Source organism: Zootoca vivipara, chromosome 3, assembly GCF_965207765.1.
Source record: "Zootoca vivipara chromosome 3, rZooViv2.hap1.1, whole genome shotgun sequence".
Lineage (NCBI taxonomy): Eukaryota > Metazoa > Chordata > Lepidosauria > Squamata > Lacertidae > Zootoca > Zootoca vivipara.
Window position 1 is genome coordinate 4122517 of NC_142586.1, and position 18550 is coordinate 4141066.

An 18550-nucleotide genomic window follows, 5' to 3' on the forward strand; every position below is an offset into this window, starting at 1 on the left:
TTACGTCCACTGAACAGGAATTCACCAGGACTGCAAAAGGCAGTCTCTAAAGCAGACAGACGCACTTGGCAACTCTTATGTTCCCATTGGTGGCAAAATTAATTCAGAGCATGCTTGCTGCTTTAATTAATACTCAGGCGGAGTATGTCAGGGAATACCTTTATTTTAGGAAGTGCAGGAAAAGCTGTGTTTTCTAGGTTCATATACAGGGCCAGGACAGAAGCATGGGGAAATGATGCTGCTTGCTTGCCAACCAAGGAAGCCTGACAAAAGGTCCCTGTGACTCAGACACAGGAAACCATGAGAGAGACTTTGCCTCCACATTCCATCCAGTTGTGCTCACTCTGCTCTTTGTTCAAGGATTGCAACATCCATTAAGCCCATTAGCAGAACCTCCAGCGCCACAAAGTATTTCTGGTTTCCTTGCCATGATTAGCAGCACAAGGAATGTGTAACTGCTCAAACCAAATTCAGCTAGTTTAGGACTAAACAGGTTTTTTTTTTTTAATGGAAACCTGAACTCATTCATGGTTGCAGATGTAGAACGTCTTCAGGGCACAGCAGAAACATTTCCCAAAGGATCTAAAGCAGGTTGGTCCAATGCAGCCGTTGAGGCCTTTCTGGCAGCCCCCTGCAACATTTGCCCCCCACCCTGGCTTCCCCAAAGCAGATCAGGCGATGCTGGACTTGGGGAAGGAGGTGTCTCGGACAGGGTCCTGGAGTCCCCCTGCCTCCTTCCCAAAGCCTAGTTAGCACTATCCCAGCTGTGAGGAGGAGGTGAGAGAGACCCAGGACTCTGCCAGAGCCTCACACCTCCTTCTCAAAGCCTTGCTTAGCCAGCTCTGGGAAGGCAGCACGAGGGCTGGTGGAAGGGTTGTCAAATTTTGGCCTATGGGTTCTGCGTCAAAGTACTCTTGCCGCCCACTTGCTATGAAAAGTTGGGCCATCATGATTTAAAGCATCCATTTTCATTATTTTTGTAAACATTTTCATTCAGAATGGGTTACACCATGCTCAGTGGGGCTTACTGCACAATGAACTGCCACCATCATGTTCCTACGTTTATTTAAGATGCCATTTTGTGGGAGGTAAAATCAGGAAATCCAAGTTAATTCCAGTCTTTTTACTACAACCCCCACCTCTCTGTCTTGTGTGGATTCATTACTGACCCAGCCACATGCAATCTTATGCATATCTACCCAGAAGTAAGTCTCTCTGAGCTCAATGGGACTTGCTCCTAGGTAAGTGAGTACAGGATTGCAGTCTCAAGACTGGACAAGTTGGGGGGGGGGAGAGAAACAGGACACTTACTCATTCAAATCCCAGCCACTACATTGAGAACTCTGTTTTCAAGGTATCCAACAAGGATGGCGGTTAAGACAGAAACATCATCACATAGCAAACACCTATTTATTAATAAATTAGTGTACCAGAAGGCAAATTTTCTTTCAATGTCATCCTCTCCTTGAAGGTAGGACATTCTACCTTGCAATATCCTCTCCAAAGTGAGCATTCCGATGGACTGGTTTATTACTGGCATAGTAGTTGCAAATATAATAGAGGCCTATTTCTTACAATGCAGCATTTTTAATAAAAAGTGATGTCTGTGTGGAGGGGGGGAATGCAAAGACCAAGTGAGGTATTTGAAACCTATTGGCCACATCCGTATATATTGATTTAAAAAAACACACACACACAAAGACAAAAAATTGAAGCACAAATCAATAAGTCTTGTAGAATGAGAAATGTGGCACTGCCAGGGTTCTTGTTTACCTTCCAGAGTCCAGCTCCAGGTGCTACTCCAAAAATGACCCAAATTACCAAGCCCACTGAAATCCTAAAATGGCAAGGCAAAGTACTCCTCTTGAGTTGAGTGGACAAAATTACATTCATCTGTAGGCCAAAATGTCATTATCTTGAAGGCTGGATAAGTTACATGTAACATGTTTTGGAGGAGTCACCCACCAATATCTGCTTTGTCCACGTGGAAACCATAAAAGGCGCTCGTAAAACATCAACAATTGGAATCATCCAGCAGTATAGGTGCTTTTTCTTTATATCATCTTAAGAAAAGCTGATCAAACTGACAACCGTTTTTCACACAAGTCTCCAGTTATGAGCAGGGCAGTAACCGAGAATTAAAAATACCTGCCATGAGAAAAAATATATATATGTATATTTCAAGTTGGAGTTAAAAAAAAAAACCACACATACAACATCAAAAGCAGAACAAAAATCACCCCAATTGATGATGAGATTAGAAGTAGATGAAGCCGGTCCAAATTCAACAGATAAAATTGAAAAGATTATCTGTGGTTGTTGTTTTTAAGTCGTTAGAACGACAGGTTAAAATGTTGTAATTAAGAGGGGAAAACAAGACCTTTTAATTCAGATAATAAACATGAAAGGGTGCTCATTGCTCCTCCCTCCTCCGGCAAGGAAGAAAAAGCAAACCTAGAAGAAAATACTGGCCACAAGTTCTACAAAATATCCTGCCGGCATGTGGTCTTTAACAGGCGCCAAGCGAGCGCAAGTAGCAGCCAGAATATGTGTGCAGCGTGCAATCATTTGGTGAGACTAGAGCAAATCAGGCAGGTGGCTATAAACCGAATCCAGGAGAGTCTGGCTTGCTTCCTGGCTCTTGACACCAGCAATTTCGAAAAGCCTGTCCAGCTTATCTTCTGCCTGTGGGATCTCTTCAATGGCATGCAGCTCTTCCGGGTTCAATATGTGAAGCATGTCGTCAAAGATGGGCTGCAGGTCACAGGGGTCCAAGCGCACCTGGCGCAGCACAGTGTCCTTCTTTTCTGTGGAAAGAAAGAGCACGTCCTGCTATTAACCCAGGATTTGCCAGAAGTCCCTCGGCCACGGCCACCTCTGCAACTGCAAATTGGAGCCTCAACACAGAGCCAAGTTACACTCCTGAGATTGGATCCAGGCTCTCAACGTGCTTAGAGCAGACACTCTTTAATCAAAGGAAATTTTCTATACTATAAAAACTGCCATATTTCGCTTTACCACTGCTTTCTGCCTAACCAGAAATCTTTGTGTAACAGAGAGTGCAGCAACAGGTGAGCTTAATGTTTTGAAAAATGGAGACCACCCACTTCTTGCTTATCCCAGAGTCCTAAGGGCAGCCTGATAGCTGCAAGTACCTAACAGAGGCTAAGGATGAAATAGTAAAACCTCCAAGAGCACAACCAAGCAGAACTGAATGGAAAGACTTTGTGCCAAACCCCTCCAGCCTGGAATAACAAGGGTTTGCACTGATCTGTAAGTCTGGATCCAACCCAACAGGGAAATCTGCACTCTTGCAGCACCACACCAGCACCACCCCATCCCTAAACTTGCTAGGCAAATGCTGCTCATTCATCCATCCATATCTGGTTCATGTAGAATCCTGCTTCCTGCCAACTTAAGGGCCTTTTTGCAAGACCCTGAGCTTCTTATTTCTACCATGTTTTCCTTTCAGCTCAGATTCCAGCATTTTTGTGGCTAAGGTTCTTCCAAACCCCTCTATCATGGTAGCTCAGCATCCTCTTGCCTGGCCTACGGAAAATGGTACCCCAGATGACCCACCTGGGCCATACAGGTTTGTTAGGATAAAGTAGTGGGAGGGAATTGTGTATGTTCCCTTGGCACCTTGAGCAATGACAGGAAAAAATGGGACTAACAATTGCAGTTATTTTAAAATGTTTGGCATGGCATAAAATCAACAACAAAGCTGCTTTGTAGATAACTTGCCTTATGGGTGATAATCATCAAAAGAAATGTTTAGAAACACAGACTGCTGTATTTTGGGCAACAAAATCTAAGTCTGCATTCCTAATACATTACTGTTGTTCCATTTACTTTGAAGTCTAACAAAAAACACTACAAGCATAAGACGAGATTTCAGACTGGCAAAATTCAGTACCTTTGGTAATAAAGGAGCCTGTTCGGCTCAGAGCAGAGCAGCCACTGGAAGTTGAATCACACCGCAGAAGTGGTTCTGACTCATCCACAAAAAAGCACTTGTTCTTCTCCAAGGGAGATGGATCCACGGGGATAATGGCTTCATCTGGCTTTGGAGCTGGGCTAGGACTTAAAGGAGCAGGATTTGCAGGAAGAGCCGATTTGTCAACTTCAAGCTGAAAGATAAGGACGCAAAATGCATCGAACATGAGGAGTCAGCAGTATTACATCTCTGCAGTACAAGAGGTCACACCCTGCAGGGCTGAGAAGAACGGTCAGCCAATCCACTTCTAGGGGAACTGAAAACAACCCACTTGCAGAGAATTATTCGGCATTAACATGAATAATAATAATAATAATAATAATAATAATAATTTATACCCCACCCATATGGCTGGGTTTCCCCAGTCACTCTGGGCGGCTTCCAACAGAAAAATGAAATAAAACAATCAATTAAACATTAAAAGCCTCCCTAAACAGGGCTGCCTTCAGATGTCTTCTAAAAATCTGGTAGCTGTTTTTCTCTTTGAAAAGCTTATTAGCTAAAGAAATTCCCCACTCCACAACTGAGTGTGGGGCCAATAAAAGGAGCAGGACATTGGCAATCTTTCCTGTGTTCATTCAGGGGCAGAAAAAATGCAATGATTGATCTTCATGATGAAGCAGTTACAGCAACAGGGCTGACTTCAGAGCACACACACAAGATGAGTCAGCGCAGGTTCTCACTCACTCAAGTTTAAAATCACAGGCCAATAAATGCTGGTTTTGAGCAGAAGTGGAGAACCTTTCTGGCCTGGAGGGCCAGGTCATATTCTGCACCCACCCCCGCAGTCTAACTTTCACAGCTGCATTACAGGCTACTTTTTAAGGCACATAATGACACAGGGTTCAATATTTTTTGTGACGCATCTCATGCGTATAAACATTTCAAATATAAAGGTGTGTCCAGCCCATTTGAATGGAGAACACACAGGCAGCACATAATTTGTCTGTCAACCACAGAAAGTGAACGTTGTGCGTGTTCTGAAGTCATCAGAGACATTGAATGGTTTTTGCAGTTGTTTGCAGATCTAAAAATAAAAGTAACATTATCTTTTTTTTAAATTAATTTTTATTGATTTTACATAGTAAGATTTTACATAATAACAAAAACCATACACATACATAACATATTTTTCACATTCTCCTACCCCCCCTCCAAGAGCCCTCTCTTCCCACAAGAGAATCCCCTGAAAGGTAGGCAATCGAATGTGGTTCATTTTATAGTTGGGTCTCTACCCCCCTACCCCCTTCCCCCCAGAGCCTCCCCCTGCCACCAAGAGGTCCCAGGATGGCAAGGATAGGAACAGGCGAATATCCACCCAGCTATTATCCAACTTTAGCGTTCAAAAACGATAGAAGAAAAAATAAAACAAAAATAATGACAAAAAACAGGGGGGAAAACCACAGCATAAAAAGTATGATAAAAATAAAAACAAAACACACAACATCAAAAATTTAAACCTTCTCTAATTTCCTAAACATTATCTCTTGGGCTTCCCCAGACCCCCCCCCCTTTGTTGATTTTCATTTGCCAGATCCATCTTTACAGTTTTCATTATTTACCAACCATTCTAATCTCATTTAATTTAAAATTGTCCATTTAGCCAATTAATCTTCTGAAGACCAGCTTCAGGGAACTGCAGGAAGGGAGAGTGTTGTGCTCCAATCCTGCTTTCTGCTTTCTGACAGGCAACTTCAGCCACTGTGAGAGAGAGCAAGATGCTGGGCTGGATGGTTCCTTTGTTGGGCATTCACACCAACCGAGTGTCAGCAGCAGCAGGGACAATGAAGTACCCAATCTCCGCCTTCGCAAAGACGGGCTGCCTCGGAGCTCGAGACAGACCCCACCGGACGGCGCTGGCGCTGAACCGGAAGCCCTAAAAGTAACATTATCAATGCCCGTGCACATTGATTCCCAAAGTGGAATAGCCATTTTGACATCAGAAGGCAATACCCAACGTACCAGAATGTTACGGTTACGTTTGGAGTTTGCAAAACAAATGATTAATGAAAAATGGTTACTTTTGAATACATAGCTGGACTAGAGCAAATAGCTGATGTTTTCACAAAGGCTTTGCCAACAGCTATGCACCTTAAACATGCACAGAAAATGCTGGATGTTCCTGCTACGCATCATTGGTCAATGGTGCTACTCAGAGATGTGTGTTTGTAGCCCTGATCCGAATGATAGCACACCTGTGAACTTTTGATAATTTGAATAATTGGAGGCGGAGTTTCCTTGCTGCACTGAATGTGGAAAGGTGATTGGGTAATTGATTATTTTGAAAACTGTATTAAGTTACCCAAATGTTTCATGGGTTTGTGTAGCGTGAGGTATAGAGGAATGGTGCTAAGAGGGGTGTATTGTATGTATTGTATATATTCAAAAAATAAAAAGCAAGCAAAGATACTGTGGACAAGTTTGTTACTTCATTGTCCCTGCTGCTGCTGACACTCGGTTGGTGTGAATGCCCAACAAAGGAACCATCCAGCCCAGCATCTTGCTCTCTCTCACAGTGGCTGAAGTTGCCTGTCAGAAAGCAGAAAGCAGGATTGGAGCACAACACTCTCCCTTCCTGCAGTTCCCTGAAGCTGGTCTTCAGAAGCACAGCTGCATCCTTCTGCAGAGGCAGGGCAGATCCATTGCAGCCATCCATAGACCTCTCCTCCTCCAGGAATCTCTATGATCCTCTGCAACCCGAATGAAGTCCCTCCTGCTTAGAGACACTTGCACCCTATGGGTGGAAATTGGGAGGCAGGCACGTGTGCACTTTGCACATGGCTGGGGGGTGGCTACCTGGCGCCATCCTGCTGCTTCCTTCCACCTGGCTCAACACAGAAGAAAACACCCCCCCCCAACCCTCAGCAGAGCCTCTCACAGAGGTGCTGGGATTCAAATCTGCTCTCAGAATCCGGTGCTTCTTGGAATTCTTCCAAGCAAACTCAACAGAAGTGTTAATGAACAAACCACATCCTTGCTTTTAAAGAAATATACTTTTAAGTGAATTTTAAAGAAGTGGACACAGTAAAAGTAGGGGAGGTAAGCAAAACTTTGAATTATTTAACCCCTAGATGGGCAAAGAGCCTCTTAGGATCCCCTGTGAATGCCAGCAACCTACCTAACGCTCTGAAATCAAGAGCAAGTCTATTGCAGCCAGGGCTGAACGCTGACTACCTCACAGAGCCTTGCTTTAAAGGGGGGAGGGTTCCCAAGAACAAAAAGAAGAATAAACACATGCACACACAGAGTGCGCTCAGCTAGCCAATTCAATTCACAATTTGAACAAAGCAGCATTCATATAAAAATGTCTTAGAACTCAAGTGAACTCAGCTGAGCACGTGCAGGTCCCACATGCAAAAAGAGGGAAGTAGCAACAAATTTCCTACACAGCAGCTGTTTGGGCTTTGATATTTGGTAGCTTAGATGATTGGTAGCTCCGTCCTCTTCTCTTCTTCCCCCTTTGAATGAGCGTCCTTGCGCATGGTTTTGTGCTGGAGCACATGTAATGGAGGCTAGGTCTACAGAGGCAGCAGAATGAGGTGGAAGGGTATTCCCTTTCCGGGTGGGAAATTAGCTTGTTAAAGAATGTGCTAGGCTATAATCTCTTTGCCTGTTACAGAATACAGACCACTGTGTGAGAGAGAAGCCATGCTCAGAGACAATGCCAAAGGCAGAGGCTAAAATGCTCCTGTGGCTACATGTACCTCCAGCCATGCGACCGGTGATGTTTTTAATGGAAGGTGTTGGGGACAATGGATGTTGGCACCAGATATGTGCTTCACTTCTGAGCTATGGCCTGTGCATATATTTGAAGGAAAGAGAATTAATAGGAACTAGAATTGTATTAAACCAAGAAGAAAAGCCACTTGCTCAGGCTCAATCATGATCAAAGCCTTAAAAATGCATTTCCGCCCATTAGCTACTGCCTTCCTTGCTGGAAATAGGAATGCACAACCAACTAAACTGCTCACCCCAAAAGGGGCCTCCCGCTGCTGCCAGCGCACGATTTCTGTTCTCATCCTGAGGTAAAGTTCTTAACCCGAGGTACTACTTCCGGGTTAGCGGAGTCTGTAACCCAAGGTACCACTGTCCCGTCCCTAAGGTCCAGGAACTGACACGGGGCAGGGAAGAGAGAAGCAGGTGCTCCTCAGCAGATACTGGAGGAGTGCCTTTTCCTGCTGGGACCACTAGTCACAGAGCCCCAGGTGGAAATTAACATTATCCATGACATTTGAGCCCCAGGTCGCATCCCCAGAAGAAAACTCTGCTCTACTTGGGCTCAGGAAGTATCTGCCTGCCTCCTTTCCATTCCCCAGAGTCAGAAGAAGGGCCTTTCAGTGGTGGGACTCACTGGACCAAGGTGAGCACAGGACTTGCTTGCCTCCCTCCAGCTGGCAAGCATTCCATCAAGAGTGCTAGGTCTTGCAAACATCCAAATACTTATTGCTTCACTAACTAGAGCAGTGATGGCGAACCTATGACACGCGTGTCAGACGTGACACGCAGAGCCCTCACTGCTGGCACACGCCCCATCGGCCCATTCGCGCTGTTGTTTCTTTCCCTCCATTTGTTCTCCCGCTCCTCCTCATGCTACATCTTGTCTTCGCTGTTAAAACCCGGATCCTTTTTTTGTTGTTGTTGTTGCTGCTGCTGGTAGCCAGAGATTGGTTTTTAACCCTTTCTGTGCTGTTTTTTCTGGCTCTTTGGCAGACGATGATTGGGTGTAACAGTGTTCATTTTTTAACCCATTCTGTGCTGGGGGTTTTTTTGCGCTTTGGCAGACTATGTCAGCTGTGTGTTAGTTCCAGTGAAAGTATTATTCATCATTCATCATTCACCTCCCAAACTTTGGTCAGCAGCTCCCCCCAAAAAGCTCAACAACTCTGGGCACTTTGTGATAAATAAGGGGTTTGGTTTGGTTAAATAATTAGTTTTTGGTTTATTAAATACAGTTATATATTACAATTATACATTTTTGTTATTTAAACTATAAATATCGCGAAATTATTTTTTTTCTCTCGAAGTGACACACCACCTGAGTTATGCTCGGTTTTTTGGCAAATATTGACACACCAAGCTCAAAAGGTTGCCCATCACTGAACTAGAGATAGCTTGCTACTTTTTTGGTCAACCCAACATTCATAGCTGTGGCATTCCTGGCAGTTTAAGTCAAGAGAGATTTTTGACCCAAGACTCTTGGGTGATCCTTAATATTGCTAACCACCAGTAAAAAGGCCAAAACACAAAATGCAAAATCAGTATATATTTCACAATCAGTCATTGCTGTTAAACTGAGTAGGTTTAACAACAATAAAAACACATTCATTCAAGCAGTCGGCCCAATCTCCACTGGGCTCAGAAGCAGGTTTCTAAACTGCTTCTCAGCACTGTGGCTTCCCTAAAATAAATTGCAGCACGGAGCATCTGGGCCCCAGAGTAGAACCGGGTTGGCTTCCTGGTCCTTCCCAAAGAAATGGTTGACTCTGTGGAAAGCAATGCAGCTGACTGGGCTTGTGTCAGGAGCAGTTCTGTTAAAGGAGACAGAAGGAAATGGGAAATGAAAAGGGGTCATAGGAGGACAGAAGAGGATGCACAGGAGAGCAGATACTGTTACCCTCAGTTACTCAAGGCAATTAGCTCCCATGACTGCTAATAAAATATTTCCATGAAGCCAGAATAATCCACCAGGGCTCTCCAGACTCTGTGTGTCTCTTTCTAGGCAGTCTTTAGGCTAAACAATCAGAACTCAGTCATGCAATGGTCACTTTGCATTACAGATATCCAAAATTGCACCTGCTGGCTGCTAAATCCCACCAGCACCACTGCGCCACACACACACACAACCAGCGGCTACTTGCGAGGTTGTGCTGCCTTTGGTGATCCAGATTTCACAGCAGTCTAGAAGGCTAATCCTGCTTTAACCTACATTTCATCATTGGTGCCTCTGAGAACAAGCATGGCTAGAGATGCTGTCTGAAGAGCCAATGCAACTGTGCTCATTGTAAAATGAACCTCAAATCTGAAGAGCACTTTGTCTTTGAAGGAAACATTTTTCTACAGCCAAGCTATACAGATGCAGATTCTGTAAGCAGGAATTCTCTGGGTTCCAATAACACTGAAAAATAAAAGGGAAAGTGCTCCATATTTGCCAGTATTTGTAGGTAGAAAAATTCGTAAGTAGAGTTATTTGTAAGTAGAGGTACCACTGTATCTGAAGTTATCATAACCAAATGGACACTTTCCATGGGTTCACTTTTTGTGGTGAGCTTACAAAGGTAAGACCTTGCTGTACTTCCCTAAAGCTATTAAGATGTGTGTGGAAGTGACTGAAAAGACTTAAGTACAGCTTACTAAAGAGATTAATGACCCAATTCCATTACTTTCTAGCATAAGCCACAACTTGCTCTGCTAGTAAGGGATGAATGCAGAGCTGTAAAAAAAAACAAAAAAAACCCTTTCAACTTCCCAGCTGTCACAGCTGCCCAAGAACAACATGTCCAATTTTTTGCTGCTGCTGCTGCTGCTGCTTGAGAACTTACATGAAAGCGACATAGTCCTGCAAGATCATATATATTTTCTCGGGCATCTTGTTCTCCTACTTAGCTGGTTTCCTTTCTCTTCTGATCATTGCACCACTTCCTTTTGAAGGTACAGTAGTATGATATTAATTACCTAAAGGGATTCTTCTAGTGTGACAGACAAACAGAATCTCCAGAATGCACAAAGGAAAGGAACTAAGAGCAGAATCTGGCAGAGATGGAGTACACTTAGTTCCCACTCATTTTATGGGGAGAAACGAGGACATTCTTAACTCTGCTATTGCTAAGATAAATAAAACTGTGCTGCAAATCTTTAGAGGCATAACTATTTTGCCAACACAAACATGCTTTGCTAACACATGCATCATCACATAAAGAGTTCCACCAATTTTGCTGGACTTCTATCAACCAAATGGCCAGGATACCCTTCTGCAGGGAAAGCAACAAGGAAAAATGAACAAGAGGTCCAGATACATATTTCAGTTCCTTATGACCAACCTTCCGGGTAGGTTCCAGGTTCCAGGGGGCCTTGACATTATACATCAGGCATCCCCAAACTGCAGCCCTCCAGATGTTTTGGCCTACAACTCCCATGATCCCTAGCTAACAGGACCAGTGGTCGGGGAAGATGGGAATTGTAGTCCAAAACATCTGGAGGGCCGAAGTTTGGGGATGCCTGTTATACATTATAGACAGAGGAAGGCCTCCCTTCTCTGGAACTACAGGAGACTAGCCACAGCTATTTGTTGCAGCAGCCCTGGCCACAAGCTCCCCAGGCAAATCAGAGATTAGGGGTGGCAGCAGTGGCTGCCCAAAAGAATCCCAAGGAGAGGGAAGAGGAGGAGGCGGCTGAGGGAACACGCCACAATTGGTTCCTTACCTGCGAAATTATGGTTTTTTTCTCGAAGTGACACACCACCCGAGTTATGCTTGGTTTTTTGGCGAATTTTGACACACCAAGCTCAAAAGGTTGCCCATCACTGCTCTAATACCAAACTTTGGTGGTTGGGAAGCAAAACAAGACCACCCAAAACAAGCCAGTCATTTCTGCATACTGAGGGCCCTTTCCCCCTCCTCCCAGATACACAACCTGACAGTACCAATATTCCACGACTTATGTCCGTTTAAAAGAGAGGGGAAGAATTAGGGAGTATTAGTCTATTTGAACCCGTCCTGGCGATGGGGACAAGGGTCTGGGAACACAAAGAGCCACCTAGCCTGCCAGCCAGCCTGATACACTCCAGGGGACTGCTTTCCTTTCCTTCAGTTTTATGGCATTCATGCAATAATAGTTTTTAGAAGCCCAATTTATGCAGAAAAAATGTCATGCAAATCTGCTGACTGTACATGTACTGTAAGCAAAACACTCGGAGGCTGTTATGAAACACTGTTGGCTTTCTGCCAAAGACTCAGTCAGTGCTGTACACACTTGATGTTCTTGGACAAACTGCAGCTATGGAGAAGGAAGGGCTGTAGCTCAGCAGCAGAGCACCTGCTCGGCATGCAGAAGAAGGTCCCTCTTGGCAGGGCTGGGATTATCCCCTCCAAAACCCTGGAGAGCTGATGCCAGCCTAATATTGAGCTAGAGATGAACCAGCAGCCGAGCTCAGCAAAAGGCAGCTTCCCCTGTTCCCATGTACTGCACCAAGTGGTTTTTAAACATGCCAAACCAGAGGACTCAAATGAACGTTGTCCAGGATTGTGCACTGGGACAATGGAATGAAAAATCCAGATCAGACGATGATGATGACGACTTCTTCTTTTTTAAATATTTATTTCAAAACCGGGGGGGGGGGGGGGGACCCATAATACAGTGGTACCTCGCAAGACATAATTCGTTCCACGAGTCGTTTTGTGTTGCGATAATTTTGTGTTGCGAAGCACGGTTTCCCATAGGAATGCATCATGCGTTCCTATGGGGGGGAGCGCAAAAAAAGGTGCCGACTCACCCGACACGGCCAGAAGTTTTTCATATTTTAAGGGGAGGGGGAAGCAGGAGGGGGGCCAGGGAGAGGCTCCCTCCCTCCTTCCCCAGCAGCCGTTTGCACGCTCAACCAGACGGCCACTCTCCCGTTCGTGTGCCTGCCCTGCTTCGTCTTGCGAAGCACAGCCATAGGAAACTTCGTCTTGAGAGTCTCTAAAAAACTTGCAAAACGCTTTCTTTTTTAAAAAAAATATATTTTTATTAATTTTCCAATTAAAACCAATTATATCACATTCATTATTTCAAATTATACACATATATATCAATCAAACCGAATGTTATGCCAAATCATCTAAAAAATTTTTTGGGGGGGTTCCCATGCTTCAAGAAATTGGGGATTCCTCGCAACCGTCCACTGCCGTCTTTTTTCTAAAGTTCAAATCGTCTCTCCAAGTTCATAATACTCCAGATCTTTCCCTTACAGTCATATAGATGTTTTCCACTTTCAACCGATTGTTTCCCAGCTGCTGAGATAAATATCAAACAAGGTTTCACAGATGTTCTTTCTCCTGTGTGGGTTAATCAGTCCAGCCTCCCCATAAATCTTCTTAGTCTGGAGCTCCCTGTTGCGTCAACACGAAGCAGCGCCATCTTAAAAAGCTCAAATCACTTTCGTTTTCTCTCATAACCATGCAGATTAACGATCTTTATAAAATTTACAGCCTTTCCAGGCAGAAGACCCAAACATCAAACCATAGACTCTTGGTAAATTAATGGATCTCCTTGCCCTATAGCTGAACTTAGCTTCAGGTCGCTGCTCCCATTCAAAGTGCGTCACAGCTCATAAATCCTCCGAACGCGTCCAGGCACTCCTTCCGGGGGGGCTTTTCTCATCGGCAACTCCACATCTTTAAAAAATATGCTCAGTAACAACAGTTTATAAAGTTCAACTCACACAGTCTTTTGCTTCTCTTTCACTCCAAACAAGCCAGGACATCGCGTCTGGGAAGGTACGAAGTAACTCATATGAAGAAAAATAAAAAAAATCTCACTTCCCTTATCGCTCCGTCCCCATCAATCCTTCTTCCAGATGAAATACAGCCTTTGACTCCTCTCCCTCAGCAGCATAAATTTCTCAGCAGTAAACAGCGCTTCTTCCCCTCCTTCTGAAGTATGTCCATAGATTTAAGCCTAATTATCTTCTTTAACCATGGAAATCCCCGCCATGCAGATTAGCGTCCGGGAGTCCTGGCCCTCGTAAGTGCTTTTCAGCCCAAGCTCCCCCCACTCCAAAAACAGTCGGAGTGGGTCTGGGGGCATCGCGGGCCAGCGGCCCCTCTCCGTAACCCCCGGAGAGGGTAGGGGGTTGCCATTTACTCCCCTAGCAACCGCCAAATTCCTTACGAAGGTCAGAGGGATGGAAAACAGGTCCGCCATTCCTGCCGGCGGAAACCGGAACCGTTCGTGTGCCTGCCCTGCTTCGTCTTGCAAAGCACAGCCATAGGAAACTTCGTCTTGAGAGTCTCTAAAAAACTTGCAAACGCTTTCGTCATGCGAGTTTTTCTTTGTGCGAGGCGTTCGTCTAGCGAGGTATCACTGTACAAACTTCAAATTCAAAAATACAGACATTGAATTCATTTTCTAACATTGATCTATTACATAAATTGCCTACCTTAAAATAAAAATATGCATCAATACACTAAACGTCTCTTTGCTATATATAAATGCAACACAGAAAATTTATATTTTAGATAATATAAATCCCCACAAACCCCCCACTCCCCCGTGTGTGATCTCAGAATTTTACTTCTTTCATCTTGTTGTGTTATTACTATTTGTAATTGTCCAGTTAATTCTATTATTCTTTTCTTATTTACCCCTGTGTGTTTTACACATTATCTATTATTATTTCAATTCCGGAACAATATTTTTTCATGTATTCCTTCACTCCATCCCATTTTTTTGATTATTTTCTGATTTGTATGGCTTCTAATAATTGCCATCAATTTTGCCATTTCTACAAACTCGCAGAATTTATTTTGCCATTCTAACACTGATGGGATTTTCTCCCCCTTCCAGTTCTTTGCAATCAATATTCTGGCCGCTGCAGTCACGTAAAGGAATAAAATTCTCTTGTCTCTGAGGATGCCATTGGCTATTAATCCTAACAAAAAGCCTCTGGTTTTTTGGTAAACAAAGTCTTAATTTTTTCAGCTCCTCATATACCTCATTCCAGAATCTTTATATAATTTTGCATCCCCACCATGTATGATAAAAAAGTTCCTCCCTCCCTCTTGCATCTCCAGCATATATTTGATTGCTTTTTTATCAATCTTAGCCATTTTTTTCGGGTTGAGATACCAATGATAAAACATATCCATCATATTCTCTTTTATCACATAACAGGCCGTGGAGTTCGTATCAACCTTCCAAACCTTCCCCAGCTTTCCATTTGTATTGTATGGCCAAAGTCCTTCGCCCATTTTATCCTTATTTCTTTGGTGGTTTCATCCTTCTGCTCCCACTATAACAACAGATTGTACATCCTAGAGATGGTCTTCTTCCTAGGTTGAATAATTCATTTTGTAGTTTTGATACCTTTTGTAGTTTTGATACTTTTTGTTCAAAACCTTTCTTTCTATCCTGGTTAAATATATGTGCTATTTGATGGTATTGTAACCAACTATTGCAATAATTGCTAATCTCCTCATAGGATTTTAGTTTTATATCACCATCTCCTTCCCTTAATAGTTGTTGGTATGTGGGCCATGCTGTTTCTGTATTTCCTTTTTTCACTGCCATAGCCTCCATGGGCAACACCCACTTAGGCATCTTAGGTTCAAGGAGCCATCTATTTATCCATATTTTATATAGCAACTTCCTGACTATGGTTCAGGAAGTCTTTATGCACAGCCACTTTTTCATACACCAAGTACGCATGCCACCCATAGCGGTTATTCCAACCTTCCAGGTCTAGGATTTTTGAGTTATTTAAAGTAATCCAGTCTTTAATCCAATCAAAACAAGCTGCTTCATAATAATTTGCAACCAGAAAAGCTAGAAATTTGCTCCTGTCTAGCACCAATGAAAGCCAAGGCCAATACCACACCTTGTAAGGGTATGTTGCAACCTCTGGCTCCCTTGCAGAGCCCAACAAGCCCTGTGCTTTGAACTGTGAACCATCTGTTTCAAATCCATCTGGTTTTTCTAAGAAGCAGTAAGAATTTGTCTAAATTTACTCGTTTTACCCCATTCCATTTTCATAGCAGGGACATAGTTGGAAGAGACCGCGAGGGTCATCCAATGCAGGAATCTCAGCCAAAGCATCCCTCCCTCACAGATGGCCAACCAACCTCTGCTTAAACACCTCCAAGGAAAGAGAGCCCAGCCCAGCACATCACAAGGCAGTCCATTTTCCTTGTGTGTCTAGGTCTTTTCACACTGCTAGCCTGAGGGCAGGGGCTTTCTTCATCTCATTGATATGTAAGCTGTTCTGTGAAGCTTTGAATGAATGAACGAAAGAATGAATTCTTAAGATACAAGTTGAAGTCTGCACCCACTACTATATTCTGCAGTTCCTTTGAGTTCCCACAGAAACGTAACAAAGAATTATATTCATGACATGGTTTAAGGTAAGGTGATGTTGCATGAAGCTTCCAGACACAAATATTTGATGCAAGAACTCATCTAGCACAAAACACAGAGACAACAGCTGTATGTGCCACAGTTGAGAAGAGGTATGGGGGAAATGCTTAGCTTTCTGCTGCTTAAAATTAGAACGGGAACTGCAGCGCACAACATGGTGAGACAAAGGTATTCATTATTTAAAACAATGAATCAGAAGCCCAGCTTGGTGCACAGATGACTCTGCTCAGGTTACAGCTGAGAATCCTGCAGCCACAAGAACGAAGCCTAGGAGAGCAAATTTCAGACAACACAGACTTGAGGAGGCGTCACTCACAAAGCACCCTGTTTGGGGGGGAAACTACCCCACTGAAAGTAACACAATAACACACACAAAAAAATTTGATACACAAAGTGTATTTACTAGGGAAAACAGGAACAAGAACAAAATCTCAATGTTGTCAGAAAAGCCTCCGGCCTTGGACCAACAACCCACATATTGCATTAGTCAGGTCTTTCTCCAGAGAGAAGATTTCCAGCAAAAAGGAAATATGAATGCCCATGAGTAATAATAATAATAATAATAATAATATTTATACCCCGCCCATCTGGCTGTTCGTAGGCCTCAAAATCAGCAGCAGCAGGGACCAAGCCTTAATTCACTAATGCTGCAGCTCTAATTCCACTTACCTGAAAGTAAGTCCCGTTGAATCCGATAGGCCTTACGCCTGGGCAGACATGGTCAGGATTGTGCTGGGCGTGAGCTAACAGAGCCAAGCATTACATGTGTACCTTACCTGTGTCGTGTCTTCCATTAGGCCCCTGATCTTCTCCACCACATCCGTGCGCCGGTGCTGACGGAGAGCACTGATCAGCTGGGCAAGGCTGGCTTCAGAGCCCCTGATGGTCCAGTGCTGTAAGGCTGCATAGGCCCTCTCGTGGTCTGCAGAATAGCTGCTGGTGAAAGCAGCCACCTCCCGCTCGCTTGCATTGCACAGGAACTGGTAGATCTCCTTCCACTGGCTTCCAATTTGGGCAGCCACCAGCTTCAGAATGTCAATGCCTGTTTGACGGGTGATAAACCAAAAGAACATTGAATTTTGCTTAGTATTCCCAGGCGTCAAATTGTTGCATATTCAGACCAAGCAACAAGGTCCCTCACAGGGGAATTTCAAAAGCTATTTTGTAGTCTACTAGTTAACATTTTTCTTGAACCAGAAGGTTCACTGAGATGCAAACACCAATACTCTAGCTTTCTTAATAGTTGAGGGTGCCACCTTATGTCCTCCAAAAATGTGCCAAGTTGGAGATCCTATAAGTAGCCCTGATCATTGCCTCATGCAGTTATGGGCGATGCCACTTGGGTTAAGGTACTATGGTTCACCTAAATTTGGAGGGTTTTTAAAAATGGGTATTATTGCTTGTGCTTCTGCAATTCCCATACTGCAGAGGCGGGCAGACATTGAACTTTCAAGATCTACTTTGTGTTTTACTAGAACCCCAAGTTCTATCCCCTGGAGCCTGGCAGTGGTGAGTTGGGCCCATGGGGAGCAACATTCCCCAATGACTGAAAGGATAATAATAGGGAGAGTTTTGGAATTTGAAAAGGATGGATGACCTGGGCCACCTCTGGAGAAAGCTTAATAGAAACTGTCTCACTTATCTATCCATACAGAACCTCAGGGCTCTACGGACACCCAGAAGGCACTATGTGAAGTTCAGCAGGAGAGAACAGGAGGAAAATATCTCTTGTAACCTGTGGAACCCTTTGGGCCTCAACATCCCTTTCCCATATGCCCTAAGTGGTGGAAAGGCTTCTTTAATTTGTCTTCATTGACAAAGGCTGCCAGCCAATTTTCTTCTGCTTTTGCATATATATATATATATATATATATATATATATATATATATATATATATATATAATAAATTCTTTATTGTTTTAATATTTTAAAATACAACCTTGGTAGCGAAAAATGAAAAGTGCATGCACAATATACAAAAAACACAAAAACTCACACAAAGCTTGCCAGACAAAAAAGAGAAGAAAAAAGATGAAAAGAAAACTATAAACCACAAAAAGAAAATATTCCATCAAAAAGAAAAACCAGCTCTTCCAATTATTCTCTCTGTAATTTATGTTATTCTTATTTTATCACACATTTATGAATACTATATCTACATATCATTTCATTTCTTACACTTTATATCAGGTTCAGCCTAAGTCTGCTATTAGGATTTCAGAAATTGCACTTTTCAATAAATATTATTTAAACATCCTCCATTCCTCCTGTGCCTTTTGTCTCGTTTGTCCTCTTATTCTTGCTGTTGTTTTTGCCAACTGTAGGTATTCTAGCATCAGCATTTGCCAATCTGTTATACTGGGTATATTTTTGGATTTCCAATTTGGAGCCACTAGGACTCTTGCTGCTACTATCCCATACATTAATAATTTCCTTTTTGTTGT

The 18550-nt window shown here is 43.4% G+C and overlaps 1 protein-coding gene across 2 annotated transcripts in view; it reads right to left on the reverse strand.

The window, feature by feature from the left end:
* Window positions 1-1391: 1391 nt before the first annotated feature.
* TNFRSF21 (TNF receptor superfamily member 21) overlaps window positions 1392-18550 on the reverse strand; it is a 38569-nt gene continuing 21410 nt past the window's right edge. For both annotated transcript variants that reach the window (XM_035110335.3, XM_088667102.1), the window contains exons 4-6: window positions 16882-17147; window positions 3917-4130; window positions 1392-2807 (exon numbers count right to left, since the gene is read on the reverse strand). In XM_035110335.3, coding sequence (XP_034966226.1) covers window positions 2578-2807; window positions 3917-4130; window positions 16882-17147 — 710 coding nt within the window. In that variant the 3' untranslated portion in view covers window positions 1392-2577. The remainder of the gene's footprint in view (window positions 2808-3916; window positions 4131-16881; window positions 17148-18550) is intronic.